We start from the raw sequence: 19,873 nt of genomic DNA, 5'->3' as shown, positions 1-19,873 counted from the left end.
ATTTGTTTTTGTATCTATCTCTAGGAATGGGCTGGCATGTAATAGCTTTATGTAAAAATAATGGGGGAAATGGTAAAGCTACACTAATAGTAATGTAATTGATAAAATAGAGTTGAAACCAATTGTTTACATACAATGGATAAAGACACACATAACTATAATTACTGGGGTTTTTTTAAGTCAAAAGTATACTTACATTATTAGTGTAAGATAGTCTCGAAGCATAAGAAAGTCCACTTAATTAAATATCTAATTATTTTGACATTTACCTAATGGAAATTATTTGGTAAATCCAACTGACTCAAAACATATAATGTCTATTCTAATTTAATTTAATACAGTGAGAAAAAGGTAGATCCTTTTTAAAGAATGTATGTGTATCTGTAAATATGGGACACCCTTGTGACATCTTATGAAAGCTTGTAGAAGATGTTTGGACACAAAGATATATACTATCAATTCTAACAATAGAATTGAATTAAACTGAGATAAACAAAAATAAAAATAAAAGCTACTTAAGAACCTTGTTAAAAGAAGTTGAAATTAGGTCACTCCCTTGTGTATTTAGGAGATTTGTTCCATTTTAATCTGTCACTTCAGGTGCTGAATAGCTGGCATTTGAAGTGAGAGTTTACACACAATTTTGGTGAGCCATTAACTTCAAAGTCTGCATTTAGTTAAATGGATTTTAAACAAAAGAAAAGCATTGTGCTCTTTTCTCTCTTTTTATTGACTACTTTAACACAATGTCGATTAAAACCTTAAGATTAACATTTTCTGAGCAGAGGAAGTCTGCTTTGAGAAATCTCAACAGGTCTGACTGTGATTAGAAAAATGCCTGCCTCTTTTCTCTCCATCCATTTGTTTCCAACATCATGAGTCATGATGTATTGTTCTTCAGTTTTCTGTCTTGTCAGGACCTTGAGCGATAATCCAGTCATGAATAAATGCATTTGGTGCTGGACATGGAGCTCACGTGTCAGGCGCACATTATGTGTGTTGCTGCCTGCAGGCAGTCTCTGAGAATGGATTTGGTGCCAGCACAACACATGAAAACGCTGAAATATTTAAACATTAGATCATTACCGCATTTGCTGTTAAACTATGTTATTTTTTCTGCATTACTATGGATGTATAAGTCCATGTTTGCCCTGTAGTGCTTGTCCTAAATGTCTTAAATGTCCTATTGTTGTCTCTGTCTGCTTTGGACAGGATCTGTGGATCTTTGTTTTTGTGCCGATATGTTTTTTGTGTTCAGAGCAGCTATTTCTTGTTCATGGGCCCCTATCTGTGCAACTCATTCACCTGTCTATGCAACTCACATTAATACAAAAACAATAAGATCAAAAGCATCGTGCTGAAGCTATTGCTGCAATACAAAGAAGGATATTGGCCTTGGTTGCTGCTTTATGTGTTGTTACATAAGAAGCCGTCTGCTGTTTCTTTAGAGGCTCCTTTCAGTTTGAAACGAAGACATGTAAATCACCTCCAGTTCATAAAACAATTAAGTGATATATTTCTGAATATGCTTTTTTGTCTTATGTACACATTACAGATCATAAAACAAGTTTCAGCAGATTTAAAGATGGATAAAACAGCCCTCTGTAACCTTTTTTCAAGTGGCATAACTTAACTTTAGAGGTGTAATCGAGTTTATATTCTGGTGCGTCATTCTTTTTAGTTAGCAAAAATGAATTCTTGCAAAAGATTAGACAAGTGGTCATAATTCTATGGATATTTTGTGTTTCCACGAATTGGGCACCATGTCAAAGAACCCCAGGAGGCCACAGGACACAAACATGAAGAAACCTAAAACTGTCTCATCAGACACCACTAAATTACTGTTAAAGCTGCCTATATTAAACTCCGTGGGTGGCCGTAATTGCTGAGGAAGTTGCACAGGAGCATCTAAACTTGATGACCTTGTCTGAATGGGTTTATGTTCTGAGAAGAGCGTCCTGAACTGGTCTTCTTTGTACCTCTTTGGTAACATTGATGTTAACGTGTCAATAATACTTCAACACATTTATTTTCATTTATTATTTGTCTTACCTCTGCAGGAGGTTCAGCCACTGCAAGCAATGAAGGAGCCTTATGGTCGGATTCTTGCAGAGTGTCCCGCAGAGGAGGATTTGCTCATTTATGAAAGGTAAAGGTTATTGCTACAGATTACATTTGTGGACCCACCTTTTTGCAAACTGTCCACATCAGAGGCAGAGTTATTATTATAGAATGACGTGGTTTATTAGTTTTTGAGGAATTCTGTTGTTGGATGCTTTTATTTTCCTCTGAACAGATTTTTTTCTTTTATTGAATGAAATAAAAAAAGATGTTTGCGTCCATCTAAACAGTAGAAAGGGAAAGAAAACTGTCGAAATATGGTTAAAAAAAAGTAGCTTGGAGTTGATTAAAGAGGCTAACCTGGTTTGAATTTTAACAGGACCATGGAGCAAAAAAAGTATGCTAATTTTATGGGTGGGTAAACAAAACTAAGTGCAACTCAACCTTATAATTGTCATAAAAATATGTTCGTAGATGTCCAGTGTTCAGTTTTTTTTTTTTTTTTTCTGTCTGCTTATTTCTTGCCTCATTTGCATCAGGTTTTACTGATTATTTCAAAACACAGCTGGAGAAGCTCGACAACCAGAAAACCCCTTTACACCAGATTAAGACAGTGAAAAATCATTTTGGCCATTCGTGGTTTTTGTATGCATCATGACCCATCACCTCCGCAACTTCAAACAACAGAATCTGACCACGCAATTTAAGGTTTTATTTCCCTTTATATGTCCCCAAGTCAGCAAAAGATGAAACAAGGAGTCTGTGTCATTCACTCCCTCAGGGCAAAATAATAAATTTTGATAAATGGACATAGTCATATTTGCCCTGCTCTGTGCATCACACTCCTGACCTGACTGTTCTTTATCCACCTTTGTCCCCTCATTCACTCGTCTGTTTCTCTTCTGTGTTACATCTTATTTTTTGCTCCAAAGTGCACCCAGCAGTGTTGATAAATAGATCCCCACAGGCTTCGAAATTGAACATAATTATTTCTTCCTCAAAAGCTAAATTAATATTTCATGATAGCTTTAATAATGTCTTTTTCAGACACAGCCTTCTCATGTCCTTGGAAGACCCTGAACAGTTTGGAAGTTAACCGCTGGGCCGATTATTTTTATTTGTTATAGTTGACTTTTTAAGTGAAGTAAAGGTCATCTAGCTGTTTGTACTTTCAGGACGAACAGCCCTGAGGTCTCCTGTAGTTTTTCTTTGTTTTGAGTTCATCAGACGTTTAAGCGATCGCATATCAGAATCAGTCTGGATTTTTTTTCAGCACACTTCTTCCTTCCTTTTCAATGCACAGGACAATTCTTAAGCTAACGTTTAGTAGTTTCCATAAAATCTCCATAAATGTTTCCTCTGCTCAATGCATGAAAATGACCGAAAACTCCTTAAACAACATCTTTTCCCCAACTAGACGAGATGTTTCTTTTGCTGTAAAAACTGAGAAGCCACTGATTGCTTAATTTGGGGTTAAATAACTGGTTGCCAGCTGACAACGGTGTGATTACCCAGTAGGAGGTTCATCCTTATTCGCTTAATTAAACCCAGGTCACATGTTTTATTTAGGCCAAGGATCATGTATATACAATTTATTTTGTAATGTATTATAAAACCTATGCTATTTAAGGAAAATGTTTAAAGAAAATTTGTCCTGGGTTGACTATTTAATATAACAGTTACATTGTTGCAAATATTGCTTATTTCTCTGTGCCTGGTGTGACATTTTTGGGGAAAACACGTTTGTGGGTGGGGGCGGCACATTTCACTCGGTGAACTGCCCCGTCAGAAACTTGCCCAGTGCTCTGTGCCAGTGGTGGAGGCGTCTGCTGTTTCTTCTCTAGTGCCGACTGATTCCTTTCTCACACATATCGCTATGGTCTCCCCGCCCAGGCTCTGTTTTGTATTCCAAACACCTTCAGTGCTTTCTGTTTTCTGTTTCATGTGACTTTGATGGCAGACACAGATGTAATTGGAGCAGGGAATTGGCCTCCAAATTGTCGTGAAGACTGATGTTCATATCCCTCATAATAAGAACAAAATTGCATTCATTATTGAAACTGGAAGTATCAACAGCTCTAAAGATGTTAGTGAAAGCCAGAGCGCCACTAATCAGTGCATCAATAATAAAAATCATAAGCAAGAACAAGAAATCCCCTTATGATTTTGCACATTATTGCCAGTGGGGGGAAACAACCTGATGAATAATTAGAAGTAAAAAGAAAATAACATAATACTAAAGTGTTAGGAGTTACAGTTTACCTTTTGGTTTATTTTAGAAAGTAATATTTTTTTTAATGTTTCTTTTTTCTTTCTGCAGGTTTGCACATCTTGGTGAGAACCAGCACAAAGTGGAGAAAACAGAACGCATAAACTTGGCGAATATCATTTGCTTGTAAGTAAAACATGTGAACCATAAACAAAAAGAAATGATGCCGCTGTCTAACAGTTCAGCACAATGCCAGAGTTTGGCGTTTTTATATCAAAACATAACATGGTTTCAGCTTTTTTATATAAACCTTATTCACTGTTTTTCACTGGATCTCATTGTACTGATGCTCTATTTGACTCTACTTCTCCTTTCTCTTGAGCCTGTGGTGTTTTTAGGGCTGGCTGTACAAGCACAAATGATCTAAATCCATAACCTTTTAGGAGAGCCCTTTGATTGGATAAAAATGGTCCAGAAATACTCAGAAAGAGAAACACAGCAGAGGCAAACACACAGAAAACAGCAGAAATAATGTTGACTCTTAATTTCAATGCTTTTGCCTTCTAGCTAATGAAAATCCAAGTTCAGACTCTATCAAAATTTGGATATTAAAGCTTTTTAAAACGTATCATTTTGTATGTAGCCTATAAACTCATGTGAAATACGGTTGACTTAACCATTGTCCAGTAGAAACTTCTTGAAATCTTCCACAAGGACAGAAAGCCACACATAGTCTTTGCTAAACAAGTTAAAATTTTCTGATTACTTTTTGAATTCAAACATTGTTACGATTTGTTGAGATACACACGAAAATACTCAGACATGTGCAGCTTAGCAGTTCAAACTCACGTTTTGTTAACCGTTGTCATATTAGCTTTTAGTCATAAAAAACACTACAAATACAAATTCGTCCCCCAAGTCTCCTTGGGAGAAGAGCAAAACTGAATACGTTGCCGCAAGGCCGCTAGCTGTGCACTCATATGGTACTTACTTTATTTCTTTTCATTCCATGCTTGGTCCAGCCGTCTTCACGCTGCGACTGCAGTCGCAACCCAGCAGGAAGTGGAGGCATGATGCACAAGCACACGTGTAATTTCAATATGCAGCCATAGAAAAACACTTTTGACCATAAATGGAAGCACATATTCCATCCCAAGATGTAAAATTTCTCTGCCTATAGATTAAAAAGTAAGAACATCTCCACTCTCCTATTTTTTCAGATGCAACTTGAAAGCCTTAACATATTTTTTTAGTAATTTTAATGTTTTTTGTAATTTAATTATTAAAATAATTTGCCTAAGTATAATTATAATTAATTGACAATATGAGGCATTAGAAACAAAAGGATGCATGACTTTAACAGCCAACTGAGCGCCAAGATAAGCAGCCATCACATTATTTATCTTTTGTCGGGAGCAGAGTTGATCTAAAATGGATTAAATGCATTTTAATTGATGGGCAAAAAGGCCTTGGAATTTTCAAGCATTAAATACAAAAGTTGAATTCAACATTTCCTGCTTAATACTTTCTTTCCGGCAGCCGTAAAATGCAGTTCGAACAGAGGTGTCAATTTTAGCTTTTTAAATTTTTAAAAGCAATTTAATCTACACACAGAACATCTATGGATGGGAATGTGACGAACACCTGGCCGGAAAATAATCAGGCATTCTGGACATTGCAAGTTTTAGTAGAATGGGGAGGAAACTGCATAAAAGAAGTTCACATGGCAATCCTTTTTTACTTGTCCCGCAATTGTACATTGCTTTGTGAGGACAAAGGCTGCAGAGCATGTGCCGTTGAATCACAGTTTAACAAATTGCAAGAGATGACCCTGAAAGAAGGTTTTCTTCTTTTCCAGACCTTTCTGAGCAAACCTACGGAAGTTAGAGGTTGAGATATTCATAGATGGTACAATTTTTATTATGACGTTTCTTTTGTATTTTTATTCAAAGAATGAGATTACCTATACTTGTAACTATTCACTTTTAGACCTCCTGAAGAATGTTGCACTTTCTGTGGTTAGAAAAGGCATTGATATTGAGCTGCTGATTTACACGCTACTATGTCTTCCAATAATTATAACATAAAACTTCAAGGGTATAAAATAGATTATCTTGGAGGCATCTTTTCAAGATCCTTTTTTCCTTCGTCTGTTCTTTTTCCTTCTTTCCTTTTTAATTTTTTGCACCAGTTCTCTTTCTTTCTTTTTTCTCTATTTCTCTCTTTCTTTTCTGTTTCCATGTCCACTGGTTTTGACATAAATCCAAAGTAATTTATATTAAAGTTTTACATTGATCACATCAAGCGCCAAACCGTAGCGAAAGCCATAATGCTTCACTAGTGAATGTACATTTATTGTGGCTTTTCATTGGTACTAAGATAACTGATTGCTACAAGTTAGACAAGAAAAATGATTAAAAAGGAAGTTTTCTATAATATCTGATTGACTATTCCTTTTTTTTTTTTTCTTCACCTTTCTTCTTCTCCTCCTGTCTGGTCCACAGGGAGTGACAGGTGTTTTGGCTGTTGCGCAACCGGGCTATTCTAAGTTGTTACGCCACCCTGAACGTGTGGTTCCTGTTAGGGGCGCATTATTCATTCACTTCCCTCTGTGCGGTTCCTCTATTGATCCATCCAGAATAGGCAACTGGATATTGTCTCCATTGGTGGAGATAAAAATGGAAATTATATGAATGCTATTACCAATTCCTGTTGTTGGGCATTAAAAAGACGAGAGTGTGAATTTCATTTTCAATGAAAGTCACTGATGTGAATTACAGTGCAGACTAACATGATATACAGGAAAAGAATCATGTGTTCAATTAGTGTCTGCACACAGAAAATATCGTTAGGAAGTATTTATATTTAGTGGCCTTTTGCAGCTGTTTTCTCTGTAAACAATGCAAATGTCACAAAATTGTAACACTTGAATATACTTTGATTTAATACAGTTTTTAAAACCAAGAAACATGCCCAAATTACACACACATAGTTTGTTCGAGATGTAGATGTAAATTACAAATTGCATTTGTGGCGAGAATTGATTCAGTGAATTTCACAATTAGAAAATACAGCTCTTGTTCCATTTAACTGAAGATTTCTGAATAGTGCACCAAAAAGTTCAAAGCTATTAGAATCTAAGTTTTGCAACTGAGAATAGCTCTATATGATGCTCTTTGTGATTTACATTTGACATTACACACTTAAGGTCAGAAAAAGTAAAAAAAAAAAAAAAAAAAGTTGGAAAATTATACAGCATTCTTAATACAGGTCCTGATCCCATTCCATTAAATGTGTCTGTGATTTAAAGCTGAAAACTCTTTTTGTTTAAGAAGATGCCAGAATTCTATATGTAGGAGTTATTTTAAGCAAAAAGAGAAAGAAAGTTGGATCGTTAAGTATAAAATCTCTGGCCTTAGCACAATGACTTGTAATGTGATGCGTTAAGTCAAAGCTCAACTTAATTTTTTTTATTTCAACATTACGTCCAGACATCAATTTCACCTTTTTCATTCTTTTTATCAGAAAGTTTTGCTCCTAACCTGTAGCCAGCAGTTGCTTTATATTCTTGAATTCACAGCATTGAGTCTAGTTAGAAGAGCCGATGTTTCCAAGAGTTTCTTACATGAAGGCATGCTTTTGTGTCTACCTGAAGTTCTGTCATGGCTTTCAGAAATCTCATTACTGGAAACTCAGTTTTGCTTTTTTTTTTTTTGTTCTGCTCCTGTATGATAACCATCTGCTGTCAAACTGACTGACTGAGTGGACCATCTGACAAGCAGAAGCTTGTTAATCCATTGTTTGGATGGAGAGACATGCTTCGGTGTTTAGTTTCTGAGAAAACATGGCAAAACATCTAATATGCTGCTGAAAAAGTGTACGTCTCCACAAACCCCGTGTTGCTTTCATTATCACTGTGGCCATTAGCTGCTGCTTTAAACACGTGATATTCACAAAGTTTTTTTTTTCTTGGTAACACATAAAAAAAGCTTCTTTTTGCTAAATATGTGGAACGTTTTTTTTTCCACTTGTGCTAGTCTTCTGTTGCTAACTGATTGGTCTGACAGTTTTTATTCTCTTACATGTCTACTTCCAGAGAACCAGTGTCTCACTTCAAGGATGACAGCATCTATGCCGTCTCTCTTCCTCAAGTGGACAGAGGCAGTCACGAAATGTTTGTGAGCCATGTAATGACGGGTCACGGTCAGGTGAGGCCGCTGTGCCGGGAGGATATGTTGATGTACAGGGAGTACGTGAAGAACAGATACATGTGAAATGTCTGGAACTGCATGATGACAAAAATGTTTGGTTTTTTTTTTGCTCGTAACTTTGGTAAGTTGTATGCATTTCTCCTGACCATGTACAGAAGACCTTACACAGCTGAATTTTGACTTACAAAAATAAAATCAAAAAAGCCTTTTGAATATTTTCTGTTTTATAAGTTTTCAACTATTTTATTTTTTCAAACCTGCCTGTTACAAGGCTGTAATGGTAACAGGCATATAAAAATGGCATTTATATATATATGTGTGTGTGTGTGTGTGTGTGTGTGTGTGTGTGTGTGTGTGTGTGTGTGTGTGTGTGTGTGTGTGTGTGTGTGTGTGTGTGTGTGTGTGTGTGTGTTGTGTGGAGAGAGAGAGACAGAGAGAGAGAGAGAATGAATAAAAAGCAAATATAAGTTGTGCGATTTGATGTAAATAAGTTGCTGTAAATAATTTTGCACGAGGAGCTGACATTGAACCATCTATAAAAATATTGTTTGGAGTCAGTTTGTCTTTTCTGACTAATCTGTTGTCTCTTTTTAAATGTTTTATTTTGCGTATGTTTATCATTCCAAAAACATGTCTGCTTATTTTTGAAAATATGAAGTGTTTCTGTAAACATGAACCATAAAACTATCATAGACTGCAAAGTGGTATACGTTTTTAATGTTTATTATTTTGTGTTGAACATATGAGATGTGTTTCAATAAATTAAACACCTAATTATCAAACTTATATGAAGGGCTCCATTGTGAAACTGTTGTTTTCGAGGTGCAAATGCATAACATTAATGCACAAAAACTGACCCTAAACATTCTTAAGCATGCACAAATGTGCCCTGTGCTATTTTGACCAGTGCTGTTGAAAATCGTCATGTAACGTTAGATAAAATCAATATTATTTTAATTCGGCAGACTGTTCACTTGAGATTGTCCAAAATGCAGAGATAGTGAACATGTTAAACATATTAAATGTCTACTGAAAATGTAAATGTACAGGTTTGATACAATAACATTTCTGTTTAGCCTTCCAGATGAAGATGAATGTACCCTAGGGTTCCTCTTTCTCTTATACTCTACATGCCCTCCCTTTAGCTCAGACTATAGCAAATGGTAATAATAAGTACCATAACTATGTAGGTCAGAGATGTCACACTCATTTTCAGTTTTTTTGTCCCATCCTCAAAGGTTTGGTTGTGATGGGATGTGATTTCATGTATGTTTATGTTAGCCAATGAAGCTTTATATTGGTGGGAACTAGTTTGAATTAAAACATTATTTTCAGAGACTTGATGCATTATTCAGATAACAACTGAAGCCTCCATATTGTATTTCTGATGGCTTTCATCAAGGGTGCGATCTGGTCTCTAATTCATAGATCTAGTATTTTACCTTTCATGCAGCTTTTTTAAGTGTTAATTTCCCCCTATCATTAGATCCTTTCTCCTCTTTCACGTCCTTGCTGCCCTTACACTTTATGTTCCCTCTCCCCTCACACTCTCTCAGTACTCAGCTTTCAAGCGCAGGTGTCAGAAAATGTGAAATGTTCTCTGTTGTAAACGCTCAGTCGCCATTCAGACTGACCACCAATCACTGCCTTAGTGCCACGTGAGAGTTGGGGAGGAGGAGCAGGGATGAGCATGGTATGCATATGATGTGATGAATGAAGAGGTTTCTTTTTAAATGTGAATGAATATTTATATTTTTTGACACACTGCAGGGACATTTAATTGCAAAGAGTACAGATTGTATTGCTTATGTCAGTAATGACATATTTCACCCAATGTGACAAGAGCCTCTTGGTGGACCCAGAAGGCTTCTTGTCCTGCCTTGGTGGAGATGCTTCAATGATTTTGGGTTGCGTCACGGCCGCAGGGTTCTCATAGTTTCTTTGTCGACTGCAAAATAGTGAGGTGATGGTGCTCGCAACACCTCGGGTGTGACGGCATATCTTGCACCATGCTCTTAATAGGTAAGACTACATAGGGCAGAAATTTCTTATTCCTTTATTTAAGCTCTTCTTTGGAGGCTGAAATACAGGGAGACACTGAATTCATTCAACATGTAGCTTGAAAACCAATAAAGAATTGTCAGTTGTAGTTATTGGTTGCGTTTTCTGTAATTCTGCCCAAAATGCCAACAATGGGACAGGACTCCTGTGAAATGGCTCCTATCAACTCTTATTAGCTGAATGTCTTATTTCAAAGTTTTAACCCTTGTTAGACATATTTTCATCGAGCTCCATTTCCAAAAACGTTCTTCTGCTTGGACAGCTGCACTTAAATGCCTCATATCAGGCAACTCTCATTATCCAATAAAATGCAATGAAATGTAGAAGAGACCAGTTTTAATGTGAACATAGTTTTCTCTCTTTGTTTTACTGAATAATAAGAACCCGCACAAGAACTTGTGGAGAAGCTTGGTGAAAATAGATCGTTGATTACTCAGGATAAGCCACAGGTATAGAGGCGGTAGTGTGATTATACGTAGCTGCATGAATTTCTGTTTGTGTACAGGTTGAACTGTTCAGCTTTGAAATAGAACAGTTGGGTCACAAAGTTTTCCTTTGGATAAAGAAAAGTCCTTGAGATTACCGTTCCGTGAATGCTTTGTTTTTTGTTTTTTCTTCTTAATCCTAAAACAAATATGAAAATAAAGGCAGACTTTCAGTCTTACTTCAAACCTCTATGTGTTTTTATATGATAGACTTTTACATTTTGCTCTGGACTTTGAATGGGCCACTCTTAGATGTTTGTGATCTGTTGTTGTCTCTTTGCATGTTTACAAGTCTGCACAAGTGTCATATCGTTTCCACATCTATACGGATGTCCCCGCTCCAGAACAATTATGTCCACAGCATGATGCTCCCCCCACCTTGTTGCAGTGTGTGAATGGTGTTTTAAAATTATGCAGAGTATGAATATGCAGTGTTTGCTTAACTGGCAAAGCCACCTTTTTTCTCTGAATCCGAAAGCAGAACTTCTCACAATTATTATTATTTTTTGGACGTTTTTTCATAAAGTTTGAATTTGTGAAGTTCACAACAAACGGTTAACAATTACATTGAAGCTGCAGATGTTTGTCGTTCTGACAGAGATATCATGGGCTCTTTTGCTGCTTCTCAATCTGATGTATTATTTTCTTTCTGTTTTGCAATTACTCTCTGCTTTGTGTTTGTCCATCATGTGACACCACAAATTTAAAAAATAAGGGGTTTTTTTTGGTTAAAATGTGTTCAAGAGTTACAAATGCTGTATCCCATAATATTGTAACCTAATCTGAAATTTCAAAAGTTTACTTTGTCATATAATGAAACAAAACTGTATCAATACATTTTGTACACTTGTGATGATTGTCCTGTTTCATACATTTTCCAGTTTTGAAAGCAGACTGATTCCTAACCTCAGACAGATGAAACTATACAGAAGGAAAATCGGCGATCCAGACTTTGAATAACAATAAGCACATAAAAACTTTGATTAGCAAGAACATAAAAGGGGAAAAAAATATATATCTTCTTGTTCATAAAAATTTGTTTTACAGGACAGCTGAACATCCACTGTGATCCAAAGACATTGGTGGTCTTTGACATGGACCATATAGGCAGTGAACCATGGGGGGTGTTAGAAAGGATGCCACACAATATAAATAAAATATATATGTATAACTCGTGTTTGGTGCACCTCAATAAGTTTTCTATTTCTTTTAAGCATTTGCTGTCAATGGAAAATTGCTGCTGTCAATTATTTCAATACTCCCAAAATTTAGATGACCCCCCATGTTTTCAGCAACTAAAAGAGAGGATCTCAAGGGGCCATTCATGCAAAGACTGTCACTTTCCACTGCTTGTGCTTAAAAACATAAACATTATTTACTTATTTCTAATATCTGCACTGTTACTATTACTGGTTAAATGATGGAAATTCTGTAGAATTTGGGTCAAGATAGCTTTTACTGTAAACTCACTATTGAACAGTGGGTCAGGATCTTTTATCTAATTATGTGACATCTCTAGTAATGGAGGCATCCAATTTGTATGACTGATGTGTTGCATAAAGAGCACCAGTTTCCTTGGGTGAGTGCAGCAGCTCTTCAGATAGGAAGTGGGTCAATTTTCTGACAGAAATTGAAGTGTTATATCTCTGCTGTGTCTGTATTTAGTCACCACCGGCAGATTTTTGTTTTTTGCCGTCTCCAGCAACCCCATTTCTGCATCTACCTGTCCATGCAATTTAGTTTTTACACTAAATCTGTTCACCCATTACTTAAGCGTAAACTTATCATCGGCACACTGAGTTGTCTCTTCATTTAAATTTTCTGAGGGAGCAGGCTCTTGTTATTGACCTTTTCGCTGCCTATTAGAGACATACTCAGATTCTGCTTTTGTTAAATATCACCAGAAGGGCATTCCTGAAATGAGGGGGGAGTTACTGCCTTGTGTTTACATAGACAGGTGTTTGCCCCCTTGTACTGTTCTGCTGTTTGTGTTTGCACGCTGTTGACAGGTGAGCTTTGCTTCCCAAAAATGGACTGTTTTGACGGAACGGAGGCTTTTCATAAAATAGTCCTATTTTTCTGATCCTAATGGCAGATGTCTCATTACGCTGAGAACACTCTCAGAGCACATTGGTGTGGGTGAATAAATGCAAACAGCTATGTTTTTTTTTTTTTTGTTTTTGTTTTTTTTTTAGCTCATTACGGGAAGGCCCCTCTAAAATAGAGCAGAGGTTGAATATTTGGATTTAGCAGTGGAGTTCTTTGGTTTTGGTGGCATTTTAGCCCATGTAGCATTCTAGCAAGGCAAATAAAATGACTTGTTTTGTTTTGTTTTTTTATCCTGTTTGGAGTTTAGAGTCTTTGATATAAAATGTCACATGTTTCATGTGACTACTCAGCTCATGAATAAATATTTCTGCAGCCCCCAAGCTTGACAGTGGTTGACCAAACCGCTGTTACCAGGAAACCAAGGCTAGTTTACATATTGCTTTACTGCTGCTTTGGTTCTCTTTCCATTCTCTCTATTTGAATTCAGCGTTCACTAAAAGCTCAAACACATCACTGATTAGCTAGAAATAATACACTCCTTTCACACAATGAACGTAAAAGCATGTAACTGTTTGAATGTATGCTATATTCTATGTAATATAATTTCTGCTACATATAATTAATGTATAAACTCTATACGAGGAAGAACTGAAAAGTTTATTTTACAATACATATAGACACACTTAGTGGCCACTTTATTAGGTACACCTTGCAGCTACAGTTACCCATAGTTACAGTTCTTCATAAGATACATTCAACAAGTTTACTGGTTTAATTTCCATAGTGTGAATGTGCAGTTCCACGCTTGCACTTCCCTGAAATAGAATAAATATTCCAACTAATAAAGTATGTATAATTAAAGTCTGAAGAAAAAAAAATACACAGGTTTGTTATTGAAAAATTAAGTAAAACATTTGCATGAACAATTTTTTAAAAAGTATTTCCTACTTGACTGTTACAGAGATGATATTTTGAGACCAATACGTGACTGATCCATTCAAAGTTAAACCTACTTCGATTGGTAGTAGGTTCAACTTGTCAACAACCGTGATAACGCTGAGTACATTTTATTTAAAGATTTTAGAATATTGTGATTTATTCATCATGGTTTTACTTCAATACACATGACTGACTTTAAACTTTTGTTATGTTGACTCAAAAACAGCAGGTAATATAAACAGTTTGAGCTATTCCTTGCTTTGTGGATTCCTTATTTTTAGTAGTACGTTTTATAGTAGTTAAAGTAAGAGTGCATTGTTGTTTTATAATAAAAAAATGACATGTACAAATGGATTTCTGTTGCTTCAAACAGGATGGTCTCCACAGAATCTCTGGCAGAGTTGGATGCAAAGCAACATTTTAACTGCTTGCTTCAAATCCGATATCCATCAGTCTCTTCTAGAACCTGTCCAGAGTTTCTTACATTTGCTGGATTAATGGAAGGGGACGGACAGAGAGCCACGTGCTGAGTTTCGCTCACTCTCTCTTTCTCTCTTCGTCTCCCTCCCCCTCTCTCGCTCGTTCGCTGTCTCCACATTTTGAAGCGCTCCTTGCATGACTCTGTCTCTCCCCTCTATACTGCTCCTCAACCTCCTCCGCCTCCTCACACTCACCTCTTTCCATCGAGCTGAACAGCAGCCAATGCTTCACAGCGATCCTGCCCTGGGTGTGTGTCCCATGCCTGGGAAGCACAACAAGATCAAGGGCTTCACCTGAGAGGGACCCAAGCACCTTCATTCTCCACCTCTTTATGGTTTGAAGCTCAATTTAAACGAAAATTCTACTTCACACAACTTTGTCAGAAAGGTAGGTTGTCTAAGCCTTTTATAAAGTACCAAAAACTGAAAAATAGAATCCTTCTATCATCTTTCATATTATTGTTTTGTCTTCAGATAATATGAGAGTAAGAACTATGGGAGTTTAATCTTTTTAAAAACATAATGTAGAGAAATGCAAGCAGAACACACCAGTTTTATTTTTCTGAAATTGAAATATTTTTTTTTTTTTTTTTTTTACTGTCAGAGTATTAAAACATTTCGGAATATTTTTCATAAGCTTTAATCTTTAAGCTAAGAAGTACCCTAACTTTTCGAGACTGATCTTTCAGGACCAGGGACAGTTCACTATGAAAAGATATGCCAAGTTTCAAGTTACTGTTCATTTTAGGATTATTTTTCTTTGAATTTGAAAGGTTAGTTTATATAATTTACTAGAAAAGAATATGATAGGCATCTGCATGTCTTTTAGAGAGTACTCTCAAGCAGCTGTTTTATTTATCTGTAAAGAAAGCATTTTGGAGTGATTTAACTCAAGGCTTTAAATATAAAGAGCATCACAAAAGTAAACTTTGTGGTGAAATTTCACATTACTCTCCTCTAACAGACGGTCTATTGTGCATGTTCCTATTATCACTTTGGGATTTGCTTAGTTCAATATTTGCTTGTTCTCTACATATACTGCTGGATGATTGATTGTGTTCTTTGTTAAATTTAGTGTAGTACTCAGCTTGAAGCACTTTATGGCTTAGTATGAGGGATTGCTGCATAGTTAGTGACTAAATGCAGTGAGCTATGTTGCCTTTTCGCCAACTACCACTTATTTGACCATCAGAGTTTTTACTGCATAGCATTAAAATCAGAATTAAATTGGAGTCTATGTCACATAATTTCAATCTTTATATGTGATTTAATTTTGGGGGGATTAAATTGATTCTACATTTATGGTTAGAAGTTGGATCTGTTTGAAAGGGGCATTGAAATAATGTTTTGTAAATTAACAAAACTGATGTTGAAGCACCTTTTAAAGCCATTGCAACCCTTTAACGAAAATCTTTCATTTTGAGCTTCCCATATTTTAACTACTAAAGGTAAATTCATGATAAAGTGATAGTTTCCTTAAGAACAACCTTGCTCTTCCTCTTTGGCAGTGTGGAGCTATGAACGAGTCCCTGGTTGTGAATGACTCCTCTGCAGCCGGAGAATCCGTCCCATGGATGGAGGCTGAGTCTTTGGACCAACACAACGCCAGCTTAGAACTGTCCACTGCTCCCTTACAGTTCCCTGTCAACCCGTGGGACATCATGCTGTGCATGTCAGGCACCGTCATCGCCTGCGAGAATGCTATTGTGGTAGCAATCATCTTCTACACTCCCACCCTGAGGACTCCCATGTTTGTGCTGATCGGGAGCCTGGCCACAGCAGACCTGCTGGCTGGCATGGGATTGATCCTCAATTTTGTGTTTCAGTATGTCATCTCCTCCGAGACCATCAGCCTCATCACGGTGGGCTTTCTGGTAGCATCTTTCACGGCATCAATCAGCAGCCTCCTAGCTATCACTGTGGACCGTTACTTTTCCCTCTACAATGCCCTGACGTATTTCTCAGACAAGACGCTGCAGTGCGTGCATCTGATGCTAATCGTGACCTGGGGGGTGTCCCTGCTGCTGGGTCTGCTACCAGTGCTGGGCTGGAACTGCCTGCATGAGCCAGACTCCTGCAGCATTGTCCGCCCTTTGACCCGGAGCAACGTCATGCTCCTGGCAACGTCTTTCTTCGCCATCTTTGTGCTCATGCTGACCCTGTACTTTAAGATTTGCAAGATTGTGTGCCGACACGCACACCAGATCGCTCTACAGCAGCACTTTTTTGCCACATCCCATTATGTTGCCACCAAAAAGGGGGTGTCCACTTTAGCCATCATCTTGGGGACTTTTGGTGCCAGTTGGCTGCCGTTTGCCATCTACTGCCTTGTCGGCGAGAGGGAGTATCCATCAGTGTACACCTATGCTACGCTCCTTCCCGCAACTTATAACTCAATGATCAACCCCATTATCTACGCCTACAGAAACTCTGAGATCCAACGCTCTATTTACATGCTTATGTGCGGCTGCTTTCAGGCCAGCGGATCTTATCGCTCTAGGTCGCCAAGTGAGGTCTAAAAAGGTGCTTCTGATGTGTTTGGAGGAATGTGTACATGCGTGAATGTGTTATAGAAGAGATAGAGCAAAAAGACAAACCAGACAATTGGCTTACTGCCGACAGTGAATGCTTTTCAGACACAAATGAGGCGTGGATATCGTACCTGCACTTTAATATGTCTCGAAACAAGTTCAGAAAAGTTAGAAATGCTGTGAACAAGAATTCTTGTTATTAAAAAAGGACAACAAATCTGTGAATGTATTTAACTGAGAGAAAAAAGAAGAGGAAAATATTTTTGCACTTTATTGAGTGTTTTGTTTTTAATACCAAAGCAGTATTGTTTGACTTTGGATGTGTTTAAATGTTTTGAACCTGTGTGCATCCTGTGCCATTTTTTCTATTTTGTATTGTATTGTCAATGAAGTCCGTTTTGTATCAAACAAATAAAGGAATACAGTCCTGCCTTTTCGCCATCCTGTGTTTTCACTGTTGCATGTTTCTTTGCTTCCTGTGGCTTGTTTTTGTCTTTTTCTGCCAGGTGGGTCTGTTTGAATAGACTAATAGCCCACTGTGAAAGCAAGTCCTGGAAAATAACTTAAATTGACAGCCAGACACATTCAAATCATGCTTGCTTAGTGTGCTTGTGTGTGAACACGAGTGTTTGAGGCAGAATAACCCAGAGAAATATAAGAACTGAAAATGTGCTATTTGATAGAATCTGCAGACATTTGCATTTGCATCTAAATATATCAAACATATCTAACTTAAGTCAGACTGGCAAAACATTTAGTACTTAGTTGAATTTATGAGACATGATCCACTCAACATGGCTGCACATCATATAATCATTGAGGGAGTTTTATGTTTTTTAAACTCTTCTCATCTCTAGCATGTCCAGCTATGACTCAGGGACAAGTGGGCAGCAGGCACGTGGACGTGTGTGTGACAAAGCAAGGCCAGCAATGATAATAAGCCTTTTTGCCTGTTCTAAGAAGACTGTGCAGCCACAAACACGGTGGTTTATCTGGCACGCTGTTTAAACAGCAGAGAGGCATCAGTGTGCCAAAGGGGGTCGAAATCACTGCTTAACAGCAGGAGAGCTGAAATTTATTCCTCATAAATGTTTTTACACCTGCCTTTATCAGACTTTATCTAACACAATTCAGGTCCCAGTAACCCTGAAGTTGAATAGTGAGAAATAGGTAAACTCTGCTTGAAATGCTTGAATTCAATAAAGTCTTGCTTAGCAATAAGAATGAACAAGTATGTGGGAGGATTTGATGAATCTTCTTTTTAAAAAACATCAGCAGCCGTCTAAGATTCGCTTGGTAAACACAGCAACTCTTTAGACAGAACATTTTTACTCCATTTGTTGCTTCAAATCTGTGAATGTGCAGGAACTGATCTCTTAATTTTTTTCTACCATATATTATATTGTTTTGTCATTATGGTACACTTAAAGTGACTTGTAAAAGTATTAAGGCTCCTTGAATTTTCACACAAATTTATATGGCATACAAACAGCTACAACACGATATTGTGAAGTGGAAGGATAATAATACATGGTCTCAGACTATCTTCACAAGTAAATATAACAAAGGGCTAATGTGTAGCCTGTCCTTTTACTCTGACACCCTTAAATACAATCCAGTAAAATCAAACTGCCTTTAGATGGTGTCCGTTGAAGGCCTTTGAGGTTTCTTGTGACCATTAATGAACAACTCAAACTTGCCATTGTTGTTTTCATTCCTTTCTTTTCTCTTTCCTGTAATTCCTGTTTAATCTCTGGCGTAAAGTACCATTTTAAATACATTTTAAACTGGTACTTTACACAGAGCTTTAATAAATATCTCCTCTGTAACAGCCTCCAGTATCAAAGCTGCTTTCGGTCAGTTCTTGGCAGAACATTAGGTGGGAGAAAGGTGAGGGACACTGAAGGCCACTAATAGTCCATAAACGTAGGTCTAACCACTCAGAAAGGTCATGTTTATTCACTCAGTGTTTTTTTTTTTTTTTACCTCAACAGATGTCTCTTTTGATCATCCACTGAATCAGATAAAAACTAGTTCCTTCACAATGCTTTAAAAGTAACCAGTTGAACTGGCTGTAGTATGATTGCGCAGCTACTCATGCCGGTTTTAGTTTTGTCTTGCTCCAACACAGCTGGATTAAATTGGTCCAACTACCTCGTCAAAGTTCTGCTGAGCCCTGCTAATGAACCAGTTGTGTGAAACATTAAAAAGTGGTAAAACATGCAGGACATGCAGTTATAAGTTGTCAATTTTCAGAAATTTGCTATCCTGATGTTATTATATAGGAGAATCAAATGAAAGCATAATATGGACATAGAATATAACATAAACCCTTTAGAACCTATCAAGGACATTTTCAGGAAAAAGTTAATTTAATCAGTTTTATTCTTTGTCATATATTATGATTGAAATATACAATGAAAGAAAAAGAGTTCAAACTAATTCTATCTTATGTAGTTATAAGACCTCTGTACTACTAATTCAATCAGGGTAAAATCAGAACTGGTCCAATTTATTGACAATATTTTAATTGTCCTTTTTGGTATATGACTCAAAGTTTTTTAAAAGGAAATGTTTCATGTTCCTTAATGTGGTCATATGACCCAAAAGCAGTCTTACTCAGTTTCATGTGTTTTTTTTTTCTCAATTAGTCACAGTTGAAATCCAACATGGCTGCTGCATGATAAATGATCTTGTTTTATTTTCTTCTGCTCCAGATGACTTCTGCAAGCAGAGCAGCCTTTCAGCATTTTTGCTGCATGACCTCTTAATATTTTTTCTGATCCAATGATACAGAAAAATAACCACATTTATTATTGGTATGTAGAGGTCATAAATCAGGTACTTC

General features: G+C 36.9%; 2 protein-coding genes across 3 annotated transcripts in view; both read left to right on the top strand.

The window, feature by feature from the left end:
* The window catches only part of fig4a (FIG4 phosphoinositide 5-phosphatase a), a 43,041-nt gene extending 34,151 nt beyond the window's left edge, over positions 1-8,890 (top strand). For both annotated transcript variants that reach the window (XM_055020034.1, XM_055020035.1), the window contains 3 exons: positions 2,061-2,149; positions 4,382-4,456; positions 8,367-8,890. In XM_055020034.1, the coding sequence (XP_054876009.1) occupies positions 2,061-2,149; positions 4,382-4,456; positions 8,367-8,544 (342 nt within the window). In that variant the 3' untranslated portion in view covers positions 8,545-8,890. The remainder of the gene's footprint in view (positions 1-2,060; positions 2,150-4,381; positions 4,457-8,366) is intronic.
* A 5,688-nt stretch (positions 8,891-14,578) lies between these two features.
* LOC129351199 (G-protein coupled receptor 6) lies at positions 14,579-17,444 on the top strand. The gene is made up of 2 exons (XM_055020063.1): positions 14,579-14,882; positions 16,003-17,444. Exon 2 carries the CDS (start codon positions 16,012-16,014, stop codon positions 17,011-17,013), a length of 1,002 nt encoding a protein of 333 aa, XP_054876038.1. The 5' UTR covers positions 14,579-14,882; positions 16,003-16,011; the 3' UTR covers positions 17,014-17,444.
* The last annotated feature ends 2,429 nt before the right edge of the window (positions 17,445-19,873 follow it).

This window comes from Poeciliopsis prolifica, unplaced genomic scaffold (assembly GCF_027474105.1).
Source record: "Poeciliopsis prolifica strain line A6 unplaced genomic scaffold, Auburn_PproV2 SCAFFOLD065, whole genome shotgun sequence".
In the NCBI taxonomy this organism is placed as follows: domain Eukaryota; kingdom Metazoa; phylum Chordata; class Actinopteri; order Cyprinodontiformes; family Poeciliidae; genus Poeciliopsis; species Poeciliopsis prolifica.
The sequence above is the reverse complement of the archived record's forward strand: the minus strand, read 5'-3'. Positions and strand labels throughout refer to the sequence as shown.